This window comes from Osmerus mordax, chromosome 4, assembly GCF_038355195.1.
Source record: "Osmerus mordax isolate fOsmMor3 chromosome 4, fOsmMor3.pri, whole genome shotgun sequence".
In the NCBI taxonomy this organism is placed as follows: Eukaryota; Metazoa; Chordata; class Actinopteri; order Osmeriformes; family Osmeridae; genus Osmerus; species Osmerus mordax.
This window is the reverse complement of record NC_090053.1, coordinates 18,968,193-18,983,696: the sequence shown is the minus strand read 5'-3', so window position 1 is coordinate 18,983,696 and position 15,504 is coordinate 18,968,193. Positions and strand designations below refer to the sequence as shown.

Below are 15,504 nucleotides of genomic sequence, written 5' to 3'. Positions count from 1 at the left end.
GGGCCATGCTGAAAAGTCAGCAACATTCAGACAGTACTGTTAGACAGACACTGCACTGCAGACTGTTACCAGAAGATGGCAGTACAAACACACATCTTAAACATTGAATGACAAACACGTTGAGCTTTTGTCAAAGCTTTTAATTTGGTTTAAATAAGTGTTTTACATGACAGTAAAAAAAAAAAAGATGATACACATTAAGATTACAAAGTAGATATACAATGTACATATATATTAAAAATGGAAAGGGTGGTCTAATTGGTTGAGCATGCATTCTAACAGAGTTCTAACTCTACACATGCAGGAAAGAGTAACTAGACATTTGATAAGGGAGTCAGGTGGCTGAGCGGTGAGGGAATCGGGCTAGTAATCCGAAGGTTGCCAGTTCGATTCCCGGTCATGCCAACTGACGTTGTGTCCTTGGGCAAGGCACTTCACCCTACTTACCTCGGGGGAATGTCCCTGTACTTACTGTAAGTCGCTCTGGATAAGAGCGTCTGCTAAATGACTAAAATGTAAAAATGTAAATGTAAATGTAAAATGTAAATGTAAATGATAAACGCGGTGTAGATGGTTCTTACTATACTGTTATTCTCTGTTTCCTAGATAAGTTAAACTCAACCCTTTGTCTAATCATGGTTACACAGTAATAAAAAAAAACATGTCCCTTCTTAAAAGTAACCATAAGATGGCCATATAAAATATATAAATATCTGGTTAACTGAAGGGGTTCTTAACGGTCACAGACCATGGCTACTTCATGGCATCTCTACAGACTCTTTCCACCGTGCAACATCATATGTTGACCATTTTTCCCTCCCTCCCTTATCCTCCTTTCAATCCTGGTCCTGGTTTTTCTCATTCTGTTGCTTATTGTATCTATTTCTCTCTGTGTCTATGAGCTCAGGGTTGAAGTAGCTTGTAGAAACTGATCCAGGCACAGTCTACCCTCTCATCCCCATCTCATGACTGTTAGTAGTATATTTAAATTAGATCCCAGGTCAGTGTCTAGAGGCCACTTCACCCCTGCCTCTAAGAGACCCATTCTCTTTAGTTTTGCCCTTCACCCTCTTTTTCTCTCCTCCCTCTTTTTCTCTCCTCCCCTACTCTGTTTTTCATCTAATCCCCTCCCCCCTCTGTCATTGGTCGAGCTCGTTGCTGTCTTGGCTGCTGGGCCGGTAGTGGCGCTGGCAGAATTCTCTTATCCGAGCACATGCCTCCACCATCATCTCTTCCGGTACCGTGACCACAATGCGGAAGTAGTCAGGGTACTCAAACGCCTAGAAAAGGAAGGAAGGAAGCAAGGAAGGAAGGAAGGAGGGAGGAACGAAGGAACGACGGAGGAAGGAAAGAAGGAGGGAGGGAGGGAGGGAGGGAGGGAGGGAGGGAGGGAGGGAGGGAGGGAGGGAGGGAGGGAGGGAGGGAGGGAGGGAGGGAGGGAGGGAGGGAGGGAGGGAGGGAGGGAGGAATAGGACGACAAACTTAATGAGGGATGAGTGAATGAATGAGTAAATGAATTGATTGATGGATGGATGGAAAGAATAAATGCATCATTCATGTTCCTCACCGATGCTGGCAGACAGAACACAGACTGCTCAGTCACCAGAGATTCTGTGAAGTCCACATCATTCTGAAACCCCGGGAAGTGCTCCATGTCTATTCCCACCTAGGAACACACGCACACGACAGTGAGAGACATCCACCGTGTCTGTCTAAATAAACACAAACAGACGTCTGTTTAGGCTGTGGTGTGGAGGCAGACAGTTCAGCTCACCATGAGGTACATGGCTCCAGAGGGCATGATGGGAGTCAGGCCGGGCACTGTGCTTAGCTCAGAGAAACACAGCTCAGAGTTGGACTGAGAAGGAAACGAGACAGATACACATCAGCAAGTCATTACTCCACCGCACACAGACCCTCTCATTCCAACACAACCCTTTTTTCCCTTTTTTCTAAGGTCAAATATGCACGAAGTAATTAGTCTTGACGCTGAAACGCCTCGTTGACTGTGATAGTGCGGTGTGCACGGGTGGCCTAGTCCTTTGCTAACACCCTGGAGCTGCACTGGGGGTGGTAGAACCTCACCTTGAGGAAGCTGATGGTTCTGTGATAGAAGGACTTGGGGGTGTTGTTGAGGATGCTCTCTAGCGCCCCCTGGACGATGGTGCAGGCACCCAAAATCCTCTGGCTGAGCTTGACGAGGCCCTGGCGAATCTGGAAAGGGGAGCAGGGAAGGAGAGAAGAAGCAGAGGAGTGGGGCAGAGGAGGTGGATATAGAAGTTATATAGAAGCAGGAGATATGTAAATAACAGTAGTTGGAGGTTATGTGTATACCATAACTTTGTGTTATAACATTAGTCTGAGGTATCCGATTTGTATAATATCAGTCTAAAGAATCATATATTTCACATAACATTCAACATGAACATGAGTTACTGGGGATTATTAAGTCACGTGTGTGATCTGGTCTAGTGCAGTTGCGTAACACAGGTACCTCCGATCCAAAAATGTTGTTCCGGTCGTGGATGAGGATCCAGCCCAGACGCCACCCTGGGACGAGCCAGCGCTTAGCCAGGCCGCCGCACGCCAGAACGGGGACGTCGCTGCTCAGGGACGCCAGCGAGTGGGAGGGGCATCCGGGGAACACCTGGGTGAGGGGGAGGTACAAACTCTCATTAAGACACGACATATAGACTCATATGTCCACACAATATCCACAGAGTCACTTTATGAGATGTTCATATGAGACGTCGGTTTTTGCAGACGTTTTTTGCGGAAAAGATGAGAAACCAGAGATGAACCTTAGGGTTTTGACTGGGGGAAATGATCTGATCTGAACAATAATCAAGAAGGTTTTCATTACGATGCTGCATTTGAGATCTGATGCTGTTTTTGTTGGACTGCATTGTTCCACTGTAGGCTACTATTGCAGTGAAATGGATGTTATTGTTGCACTGTGTTTGGTAAAATACAAGGTTTCTTAGCAATAAATACTGAAATACTATGCACTTCTGGCAACATGCAGTATTTGTATGTCGCTGGATGGAGGCATATGTAACACAATGGTAAATTACTGATTGGAAACATTTGTAGATGGAAGTCTTTTGAGATGCAACAGAAAAAGAAAAGGGAAACATTTAAATAAAGTCCCACATAACCCAGAGTGAAAAAGCTTTGAGCATCTGGAGGAGAGAGAGAAAGGGAGATGGGGGGAAGAAGGAGAGAGCGAGAGAGTGGTAGAGAAAGAGAGAGACAGAGAGAGAGAGAGAGAGAGAGAGAGAGAGAGAGAGAGAGAGAGAGAGAGAGAGAGAGGGAAGAGAGAGAGAGAGAGAGAGAGAGAGAGAGAGAGAGAGAGAGAGAGAGAGAGAGAGAGAGAGAGAGAGAGAGAGAGGGAGCCAACGGAGGAGAGAGCGGGAACAGTAACGACAGTAAGATGGCTTTCATTAAAGCTCTTCACGTCGGGTGGGGGGAAACACCCCACCTCCGATTGGCTGGTGGGGAATGACTGACAGTTCAGAAGGGACATGTGTAGTTATAGCCTCAAATATCTCTCACACGCATAGAAACTTGGCTCTGCTTGGCCTCAGCTTGCGTGACACGTGTGTTTGCAATGTTTTTCGAACTTTCCTCAAAGAAAGGGAGAGGAAGGGGGAGGCATACTGTAAGGAAAGAGTCTGTTGTTTTCCAGACTATCCCAGACACACAGACCTGGGCCAGAGTCATCTCGCCTCCACACACTCCAGAAACAGCACCCCCACTGCAGGCAACATGTGGTTAGAAAGACTCCCACCCCCCTGCCACCCCCCTCACCCCCCCCTCACCCCCCCTCCCTGGGGCTACACCCTCACATCTGCATTAACCACAAACATGTGTGTTCAAAACTGCCGAGTCATTCTGGTGTGTTCATATTACACAGTGGTGTAGGTATACAGGGCGCCTCAGCGGCCCTAATGACCCACCCAGCTCCACTCGGTGCGGCTATCTCCATCTGCACTCATCACAAGGCAAAACACTCCTGACGGAAACACTGCCTTTATCCTGTACAAAACACTTCTTCACCTTGTGCAAAACACCCCTTTATTCAGAATGAATCTTCCCCTCGCCCTGTTACAAAACTTCCCATCACCCTGTTACGAAACACCCCATCACCCTTACATGAAACCGCCCTTAACCCTGTACAAAACATCCCATCCCCCTGTTATGAAACACCCCATCACCCTACACGAAACCCTCCATAACCCTGTTTGTTCATAATGATAACTTCCCTATGGACTGGATTCCACAGACAATAAAGAGAAGAAGATTGCGCCTACTATGCAACTGCTCTGTTACATTGCAGTTTAGGGCCAGGACAAAGGGGCCAATGAGTCGAATTTGCATGGGCTCTGCACAGGTGCTCATTGTAAAGTGTTGATGCTGTATTGTACAGGGGTGGCTCTCACCTCTCTCACCTCATCCTCCACTTGCCCTGGCTGACCCCAGTGCTGTGACCCCACCTCCCCCCCCCCCCCCCCGCCCCCTCCCCCCCCCATTCAGAGCCATGCCACCCTTAATCCTCCCAGTGCTGATGTGGTAGTGTCGGGACCGAGCCCTGGACACGTAGGCCAGCCCTGAGCCGAGGACAGAGAACCTCCCCATCCATCAGTCAGACGCTGCAGGGCAAAAAGAATGTGCCTCGTTGGTGTTACAGGAGGCCCAGCCAGCGCTCACCCACCCGGCCGGGCTGCCCTGCTGCTCAGCAGTGACGTGATTCTATTGACCCCAGAACCTTACTTCTCCCTCCAGCGTCTACTTAACCAACTCTACTGCACACTCTGTTTATTACCCTTTGGTCTATTCTTTTTTTTCTTTCATGGATGCACTTTGGGGTGGCATTACCTGAAAACCCCACATCCTGTTTAATTCCACAAGTCAAAGTCTTAACCTGTTGACCATCAACTACTTCAGGTGCACTTGATTTGATCCACTTAGGACACACGGACAGTTCCGTCTGTGCTACCACTCGGCAAGAAGGACAGATAAATCGAAGGCATCGAATGTGGAGTGTCCAGCTTGGTTGTGTGCATGAGGGTGAACTCACCATATCCCCATAGATCTCGTCAGCCAGGATTGGGATTCTATGTCTGGAGGCCACTAGGAAGCGGAAGGAATAGCACGCTGAGTTAGCCCCAAGTATTACAGCTGTGTGACCTCAGGTCAAACCTGAGACAACCAGGACCAGGATGAGAGGCTCACCTGAGAGGATGCCCTGCAGGTGCTCCTTGCTGTAGACAGACCCACAGGGGTTGGAGGGGTTATTGACGATGACACAGGCTGTCCTATCGTCCACCAGACTCTCGAAGTGCTGCAGATCAATCTCCCAAGACTTCTCTGGCTGCCAAGAGACAGACACACCGTGGTCAGGACAGACGCACCCCAGCCTGCTTTCCTGCCTGCATGTGCGTGCGCGTGTATGGAGGGTGTGAAACTGGTTCCGACTGGGATTTACTAGCAACAGGTGTGTTGTGACGTTGAAGCGCCGCCACTACAAGCAGACCCCAGCTCTCACTATGAACCTTAACCCCTTAACTCACCCATGCGGAGGGCCCCTTCTCCTCCTCCGCCTAGCCCACCCCTCCCTCCCTTCATCCCCTCCTGCCCCCATAGCTTCTCACCAGCAGGTTGTACAGCTTGACCTGAATGCCCAGAGACACAGCCAGGGTCTTGTAGAGAGAGAACCCAGGGCAGGGGACAAGGATGTTGTCGCCTGGGTTACACAGGACACTGATGGCCAGATCTATAGCCTGGCTGCAGCCACTGGTCAGGATCACATCCTACATGGGAGGGAGTTGGGGGTAGAGCACAGGGGGAGGATGAGTGATTATCCTCTTTTACCCGTTGTGAATCACGACTCAAAGACTGAGTGTGGGGAAAGACAGAGAATAATAAGGCTCAAAGAGTGTTTTTAGAGTGACAGAAATGAGGCAGTGTTGTACCTTAGCCTCCAGGGGGGCCTGGGAACAGCTGTAGAAGTTAGCCACTGCCTCTCTGCTCCTCTGGTAACCTGCCACAACATCAGAAGTTAGTATCACTCACACTTCTGGAGATGAGCACCACATCTCCCCCCCTGCTGGCACACCCACACGGGAGAGGGAGACGTAGGGGGTGAGGGAGATGGAGGGAGAAGGACGAGCAAGACAGCTCGTTTCTAATGTGCCCGGATCATCACAAAACCCAACGAAGCCCTTTCCTCCGTCAGGATGAGCCTCTCAGCTCGTCATTCTCCTCCTGCTCACTCCAGGAAAGTCAGTAACAGTCCTGGAAACTCACGTTCTACAGGAGACTATTTCACACACACCCAACACTTACACCCCAAAGCACACACACACACACACACACACACACTGTAAAGTGCGGCCCCAGTCTTACCGACAGAGGGTGCGTAGCCGTTGAAGGTGTGGGAATCGATGGCGTCCTTCATGGCCTGGAGGACAGAGTCATCGGTGGGGAGGTTCCCAAACACAGTAGGATCACCTGAGAGAAAGCGAGGGCGGGAGACCAGTCATGAGGGGAGGAGGAAAGAAAGAAGTGGTGTGGAGAGGGGAGGAGCTTCCATAGAAGTGGTGTGGAGAGGGGAGGAGCTTCCATAGAAGTGGTGTGGAGAGGGGAGGAGCTTCCATAGAGGCGGAAAATAAGTGGAACTAAAGAATGTTCTAGAGGGAGGAGGGGGTGTCTCACTGAGATCACTGTTACTCGTCCTAAACTCGGTTTGCTGTTGGTGTGACAGAGTAGCAGTAAATAAGTCACCACTAGTACTGATAATAACAATGAACAAATGAACACAACTTTAAGATGGTATACCTATGGAGAGGGCTATCATGGCCTTGTCAGGGTTGGGGGTGAGTTTCATTCCGTCCACAATGGCCCTGATGGGATTCACGGTGTTCAGAGACATCTCCGAGGGCCGGACATCCCATCTCTGCTTCTGGGTCTTAGTCTTGACACCCCCTTTCACACTGACGTGATGGGCGCCATGCCCGTTCACTCTTGTACCATTAACCCCTTTGCCATTAACTCCCTGACTCGGGATGCCATTTCCGTTTATCTGGACCACATAGGGCTTATTCTCCATGGTACAGCTGCTGCTCGAGACAAATTGACTGTCCTTTAAGACAAAGGACAGGCAAGAACAGACATTAAAGATATTCATTTAATTGGGATGTATTCAACATAGCATTATTAGACATTAGTTGTTAAAAATAAATAAATGTAACATTTCTGTAAAATTGAATTATTTTAAATTAATTGGAAAAACTGAATATCAACGGTTGAATTTGGAAACTTTTTCTCTGCAAGGATTTCAATAGTTGCTATGCTTGTGGTAGAAGTTTGAGATAAAAACGAAACTTGACAATGTACATTGTACATTGATGTAGTACATCCGACAATTTAACCATTTGCAAACGCATCCTTTGCCTACATTAGAGTTTTTGAATGTAATCAGTGAGTTATTCTGCAGACATTTTAGCAGCGCGAGAGAGCAATTCAAATCTCAAATTAATACATTTTTAAACGTAATAAACACTGACCAAGAAAATATTACAGTAATACAGTTAATATTATCAACAAATGCAAATGACTTAAAATGCATGTTCTAGAATGGGATCTTTACTGAAGTGCGCAACTACAGTTTGAAAAAGTAGGCGTCTGCTACCTAAATCTACAAGTTACAATACATTTAAGAACATTGCATTACAATTATCAACAAAACAAAACAAAACAAAAAATATATATATATTTTATAATAAATGTAAATGTATACTTTGGAAGAATAATTATAAATCGGATTTTAAATTAGTTACAAACAATATTATGGTCCCATAATTTCAATTTCCCAAGAGATCTAGTAAATACCTTAAAATGACAATGAGGATCGCACTCCAAAAGCAGGAATTGTAGTGAAATACTGTGAACATGCCCGTCATACCGGCTTTATAGCAAGCGTCCCAAAACTGGGTGTCGAACCCTACCTATATTTTCATTGGTGGAGACATTAGGGTTGTGGCATACACCCCCTTTACATCACTTTCAGAACTGTTAAAGACCTCAAGGTTTGGTTTAACGGCATCATTTAACCCTTTCAGACGAACTCAGAGTGAGCAGAGGGGATATCCGCGGGAGCCTTGTTGCCGCCGTGCGTAAACGCTCATTTGGGACAGGAGCGCATAATCCACCGCGCACTCTGTGGCTGTCTATCAATACGTTTATTCCGTTATTGTGTTCTCGTGAACTCGTTTGACGTCATCTTTCAAGGCCATGTACGTTTTTTTGTTTGTAAAACACATTTACAAAGAAATAGGCAACAAAGAAACAGATACTAACAATAGGCAGACACTGAACATAACCATACAGTATTGGTGATAACAAATCTAATAAAAACGGTGCAGTAAGTGTCGCGGGACTGTGAACCTAAGAACACTGGAATCAGAAAAGCAGGGAGCAGAAATGCCAACATTAGATTCAAGCTTCTGGGAAAAAAACGCATCGACCGAATTTGCCTGGTGATTAATAAAGTGTTATTTTCCTATGTATCTTAAACACAATGATACTCGTCAGTTTCCCTTAATAGTCGTTTGAATTTACACTGTTCTGATATGACTTCCACTTTGTGTTTTCAGTCTTTGTTAATCAGGCAAGCTTCTCGATAACACCAAAACAAGCTAAATAAATTGAACGAGAGAGAAAAAAAAAAAGTAATTTAATACAATTTAAAGAAATGAATACTTACTTCCTGTAATAGCTACACCCTCAATAGTAGTCAGATGTGATGTGATTTGCATTACGGTGTCGTAAAGTTCCCAACCTCAGTTTGTTAGCACTTCATCGAGCAGCCAATTTAAGTGTTTGATAGCCTACTTTCATGAGGTTTCATGAGAGTGCTTTTATGAGGTTTTTGTTTAATGCAAAACAATCATAATTTTATGCAAAACCATCATAGTTTTATAATCAAAGTGATATAAATAAATGTCCAACGTCCTAGCAACTCTTCAACTTAAAGTTGGACCGTTGCCTTATGTAGCTGATGGACCCACCATCAGGGAAAAGGGTGGAGGCAGGGGTGGAGGCAGGGGTGGAGGCAGGGGTGGAGGCAGGGGTGGAGGCAGGGGTGGTCACTGCAGCCTCTGGCAGTGGTACTATGCCCCAATGGATGCAGCACTCCAGGGGCAGCAATCTATTAATCCGTCCCTGGTAGTTGTTGCAAATATGACATCCACTGCAGATGGTGTGGCCTCCCCCTCCTCTGTCCCTGCCCCGGAGAGAGCCAGGCCTGCAGCCCGTCCTCTGTCCCTGCCCCAGAGAGAGCCAGGCCTGCAGCCCGTCCTCTGTCCCTGCCCCGGAGAGAGCCAGGCCTGCAGCCCGTCCTCTGTCCCTGCCCCGGAGAGAGCCAGGCCTGCAGCCCGTCCTCTGTCCCTGTCCTGGAGAGAGCCAGGCCTGCAGCCCGTCCTCTGTCCCTGCCCCAGAGAGAGCCAGGCCTGCAGCCCGTCCTCTGTCCCTGCCCTGGAGAGAGCCAGGCCTGCAGCCCGTCCTCTGTCCCTGCCCCGGAGAGAGCCAGGCCTGCAGCCCGTCCTCTGTCCCTGCCCTGGAGAGAGCCAGGCCTGCAGCCCGTCCTCTGTCCCTGCCCTGGAGAGAGCCAGGCCTGCAGCAAGGAAGAGGGCAGGCGAACTCCTGGACTTATAAAGGTTCAGGCAGAGAAGGAAGAAGCTTTTGCAAGGGGAGAGAGAGAGTAGCAGCTGCAAGGAGTGAAACATTTCTGTCATTAGGCCCCTCAGGAGGAAGGTCCTCTAGCGGGTTTTCAGCATGTCAAGCGTGCGTTCGATGATGCAGCTCTGCTGGGCATGATGGGCGATGAACAGGGCCTAAACTCATCCTGGTGGGATACATAATGTTGTAGAAATATTACATTTGGTAATGTTATGTTATTTATGGTGGGGCCCAATACCAAGATCTGTTTTCATCATTCATCAAAAACCAAACACAGCATTATTATTCTGTTGACATACTGTATATGTATAAGTCTTTTATGAATGTTGATAACAAGTTTCAAGTTTTTATTGTCAGGTGCACAGAACAACACAAGGTCAGACTGGGCACTGAAATTCTTGGGACAAGACAATGCCAGCAACCTGGCATAACATAACATATAAGTACTAAGAACATAGATTACATCTATGATAAAATAAAATAAGATAACATAAAAATAATAAGAATAATAAACATTCTAATATACAAAATAGTATGCAATATACAATATACTAGACCTCTAATACACATAATGACCTAAACTAACCTTATAGACCTATACTAACCTAAAGAGGCCTATACTAACAAACAACACTTGTCAATGAACTGTTGGAGTCCACTGTGTGTGTGTATTAGAAACCTTGGATTTAGATTTAGTATTAAAAACACGTACACCTCCATCTCGTGACTCCAACCATCCCGTTTCTCTCGGCAGGACCTGGACCAGCAGTTGGATGGTGCACTCGATGAACCTGAAGTTTTGTGTCTTCATCCTAGAACATAATCTTTTTCTCCTCCAGCATAACTCCTAAGTACAGTTGGGTTGTTAAAAAAAAATATATATATTTAATCATTCAGAAAATTTGATTTAAACAAAATGTTTCATGCAAATATTTGAAATTGTTTGGTGGCGCAGTGTATACGAATAAGAAACCAGCCTCATTAGATGGACGAGATGAATTTCGAATGTGAGGTGTTTACTTTATCATAGTACTGTTCCATTAGGGGTTTCTACTTAAAATGATTTCTAATTATTTGGTTACTTATTCCAACACCTAAGCAGACTGTTACCTATGATATGGCACAAGTAAACATCACTTTTTTTCTCCTATATGCTGTTTGCCAAATCCCACTGGTTTGTGCGTCATCCCTGTATGTTCAATAAAATGAGCTATTCAAGGCATACGCTTCAGTTCAAGGCTGTTCAATGTGTTTTTTTTTTAACCAAAGACAAATACAAAGCAATAAACATATGTTGTATTTGTTCTGCAAGTGTTCTTCAACAGCAAAGGGATGCCAATAGTACATTCTGAAAAAGTGCAACTTACATAACTGATTTTTAACTCCAACGGTGGGGGTGATCATTTTGCAACTCTGCTGCCTGGATTTGGCAGGGTGTAAATAAAGATTGCGAAAAATAAAGCAAAAGGGGTTTCTATTCAGGGTTATCCAAATCCCCCACAAATGTTTAATTAACTGATTATAAAAAAATAACCAAACAAAGCAATGTAAACAAACCAGAAAGTCACAATTAAAAATAATAACTAGTTACACATCATTATGAACCAGGGACGAGTACACCCTTTTTTTTTTTACAAAACAGATATTCAACATTCACAATATTCATAATTTTTGTTCACAAATGAATTGCTAGGCTATTATGCATTGTAAACACAGGCAGTGACTTCATAGCTCCATATAGATGCTGATTGGACTCCATCCTGGTGACGCTCATCACAAGCTATAAGCAGTGTTGACTTGATGCAACAACACGCTGATCAAAGAGTCACTCTGTCCTGTGTCGGTATTGACCAAAAGTACATGACCTCACAATAAATAAATAGTGGAAAACGGAGGTAATGAAACTCTTCCACAGAATCCTCCCCACCACCTTTGGACCTGTCCTCCACCCTCTGACCATGTGGTCCTGGACACTCCGGCCCTGACCAGACCACTTGGGGGGTAGAGAGAGAGAGAGAGAGAGAGAGAGAGAGAATTCCAGAAAGCAGGTCATGTGACATACCCGGGTAAGTTAACTCCCCAGCTGACACCCAACATTGTAGCAAAATTGACAGTAAGTTGTTGCAATATTGGACCCTTCCACACTGTGTTGACCAGACCACCTGGACCCTGCCGTCCTGTGTTGACCAGACCACAGTCCTCCTCCCACCTCTTAAAAAAACAACACTTTCATTCATTCCAAACAAAAAACAATAACATCCCTTATCACATTCGTACAGCTCTGTAAAAATGGAGACCACTGCACCTTCTTTCATTTAAAAAAAAGTTGAGAAGGACAATTGAGAGCGAGGAACAGAAGGGTAACATTTGCACAGTGGCCTCTTAAATTTAACCCTTCTGTTCCTCACTCAAAATGTTTCTTCTCAACTTAAAAAAAAATGAAAGAAAAAGGTGCAGTGATCTAAATTTTTTCCAGAGTTGGTATATCATAATGTGTTTGTTCAATAGCCACACGATTATGTCGTAAACCCCTCAACGCTAATAAACAATGCAACACTAAAGATATAGTAATTCCTCCCACAGTGCTCAGAGTCTTGGATGAACTGTGGAACATCTCTGGCCTGCTACACCTATGTCCTCAAGCTACCTTCAGACAGTGGAAATCTACTGCATGGACCACTCTGCCCTCTGGGTCAACATGTGCACAGTGAAGGGGTCATGTGTGTGTGCGGAGGGGGTCAGAGGGGAACCCTCATGACGCCACCTCAGATCTCTCAATGCAATCCCCTTCCCCTGATGGTCGTCACCCGTGATTGGCCAAATTACGGATAGGCAGGCAGTGATTGGTCACCAAAGTCTGGGTTCATGTCAGTAACTGCTGTCATACATGACCTAGACCTAGTGCCTGAGCAAAGACATTGTACAGTACACAAAAGCTCTCACACACACTTAAGTAAATATGTGAAAAGTGCAGTTGGACTGTGTGTCATTGCATTCAGGTTAAAGTGTGCGAACTGTAGATACTTTGCAGTCCTGACCACAGTGGAAGTGGAAACTTGTACACCTATCCTCGGTCCTGACCAGTATGAGAGTGGACAGATGATTTCAGCAACCAGCTACATCCTATCACATCTACTCCCGTCACGCTGTACCGTGATGTGAAATCTTCCTGTGCGGCCTGTAGTTGGGATCTGAACTCTGGCAGTCCACATCCTCATCAGACTCGCTGCTGGAATACAGTGTGTTGACGTCTAAATCGTAGCACTCATCTTCCTCCTCCTCCGTCCCAGACTGCAGGGTTCCACTGGTCAACTGCTGTGGGGGGAGTCTGGTCAGAAGCACCTGGGGCTGGAGGACCCTGGACTGGAGAGGTAAGGCCAGGGTACCAGCAGACAGCCAGGGGCCGGCCCGGGGGCTGCCCTGGAGGCCTGGGGTCTGGCTGTTACCATAGATGATGAGCGGGAGTTGAGGAAGATGTTGAGCAGGGTGGTGTGCACCCCCAGGGCCGGGTCTGGAGGTGGAGGGTTGGGGCAGCAGGACAGCCAGCGTCGGGAGAGGGGTGTCCAGGCGGTGTAGTCTCACAGCGAGCTGCCTCATCCGAGGGGGACAAGAGCTTATCTCCTGAGAAGTGGACCTAGTTGATTGAAGGAGGGAAGGGGTTTGTTCGTTTCTATAGGAGGGCTGGGGTGGAGTTATGTGGTGCGGGCGGCGCAGGATGTAGGCTCCGAAGCCCATTGGGTCAGTACGGAAGGCCACTCCCCCAGCTCCTCCAGAATGTTGCCTGTCCTTGGTTGGGATATGTGGGTTAACAGTGGTCTTTCCATCACGGGGGGTGAGAGGCTGGGGGAGGAGGGAGGGAGTGATGTCCTGGGATGATGAGGTAGAGGGGGTGTCTCCTCTAAAGGTAGAAGGCTCTGTGGGAGGAGCTGGGTGGAGAAGGGAGGGACTGGGACCGCTGTGGTGAAGGAGGGGGAGGACGGGGGGGGCGAGGTCCTCAGAGGAGGTGCAGCTGCGGTGGAGGAGGAGGGGGAGGACGGGGGGGGCGAGGTCCTCAGAGGAGGTGCAGCTGTGGTGGAGGAGGAGGGGGAGGTCGGGGGGGGCGAGGTCCTCAGAGGAGGTGCAGCTGTGGTGGAGGAGGAGGGGGAGGACGGGGGGGGGCGAGGTCCTCAGAGGAGGTGCAGCTGTGGTGGAGGAGGAGGGGGAGGACGGGGGGGGCGAGGTCCTCAGAGGAGGTGCAGCTGTGGTGGAGTGTGGTGGGAGAGGCCAGCTCCTCCTCCTCCTCCTCTGAACACTGGTGCAGAATGTTCCTCACCCACCTCTGATGTCTGGAGCACAGCTGTAGGGGCGGGGTCTCCTCGTCTGGAGAGTTGCCCCCCTGGCTGCCCTCCTGCTCTTTCATCTCCTCTCCCGTCTTGTCTTGACTTTGCTCAGTCGTTTCTCTATCATCCACGTCACCGCAGTTCAATATCTCCACCCCTCCATCCACTTCCTTTCTATTTCCCTCCTCTGTTCCTCCTCTGCTCTCCTCCTCCTCCTCAAGGAGCAGGGGGCTGTTCTTGTCTGTCTCCGTAAACAACCCGGCCCCCTCTTCCACCCCGCAGCAAGGGATTACCCATGACCACCTGGCTAGGCCTCCCTCCTCACTGCCCCGCTGCCTACTGTCTCTGAGCCTTGGGGCTGGGGGGCCCACCACCTTACTCAGTCCCCCCTCAGTGGAGGCCTCCTTGAAGTCCTCTGGGGTTCCCCCAGGGGACCTAGGTCTCCCACCACCACCTCCTTCCCCCTGCCCTACCCCCTCCCTCTGGGCAGCCCTTCTGGAATCACACCTGGGGGAGGATCGGGCTAAGGAAACGTAAGAAAGAGACCATTCGATTAGGCAACTACTTCAGATGAATATATTCTAGTGATATAGATTAAGTAATATAGCATTTATGATATAATACGTAGTTAGTATTAACCTCTTTTGTAGACTATTATGGACATGAAGTATCAGACCGGAAGTTTGTCTGAGGTATGTATGCATTTGTACTCTACATAGTTTACATAATAAATCTGAAATGGAGTCCTGTGTATATGAGTGTGATGCTGGGCAGGACTCACAGAGCAGTATTCGGTTGAGGGAGGCAGCTATGGAGCCAGGCTCACAGGTCAGAAGCCTCCTCAGTAGCTGCTCCTCGTGGAGCAGAGTGGAACTGTCCTTCTTCAACAGCTGGGGAGATTCACACACACCACGCTCATGAGCAGAACACGGTCATGCATACACTGGCACTCTCTCTCTCTCTCTCCCCCCCCTCCCTCCCTCTCTCCCTCTCTCTCTCTCTCTCTCTCTCACACACACACACACACACCTGGTCAATGTATGTCTCCCTGGGCAGGACTGTGTCTAGTTGGTGGAGGTAGTGAACGAGCCGGTCCTCTAGTTTCTGAGCATAACTCTCTCCATACTGCTCCTGCATCAGATGCTGTCATACAACAATACAATATAGGAGTTAATGTACACTCAACCCTTAAGGCTCACCATTTTAACTAAAAGACATCATCAAGCAAAAGCCACTTTGCTTAATGAGGGCTTCTAGTTAAAATAACGAGCCTTTACTCACCTGAATGGATTGTGCTTTAAACAAAATTGCAAAAATGTGGGGACATTTACAGAGGAGCAATGCTGTTAGACTACTAGATTTATTACTATGGTCCACTAGCATGTTGTTTTAGGCTCAAGGATAGATGGTATAGCACCCTCTACAAGAAAGCAAGCAGACAAAC

General features: G+C 47.6%; 1 protein-coding gene across 1 annotated transcript; it reads right to left on the bottom strand.

Moving 5' to 3' along the window:
- Window positions 1-151: 151 nt before the first annotated feature.
- Window positions 152-7,915, bottom strand: tat (tyrosine aminotransferase). The gene is made up of 12 exons (XM_067235100.1): window positions 7,894-7,915; window positions 6,841-7,144; window positions 6,409-6,513; window positions 5,976-6,043; window positions 5,655-5,813; window positions 5,236-5,374; window positions 5,081-5,133; window positions 2,495-2,647; window positions 2,086-2,214; window positions 1,775-1,858; window positions 1,568-1,666; window positions 152-1,280 (listed from the first exon to the last, which is right to left on the bottom strand). Exons 2-12 carry the CDS (start codon window positions 7,109-7,111, stop codon window positions 1,140-1,142), a joined length of 1,401 nt encoding a protein of 466 aa, XP_067091201.1. The 5' UTR covers window positions 7,112-7,144; window positions 7,894-7,915; the 3' UTR covers window positions 152-1,139.
- Between the last annotated feature and the right edge of the window lie 7,589 nt (window positions 7,916-15,504).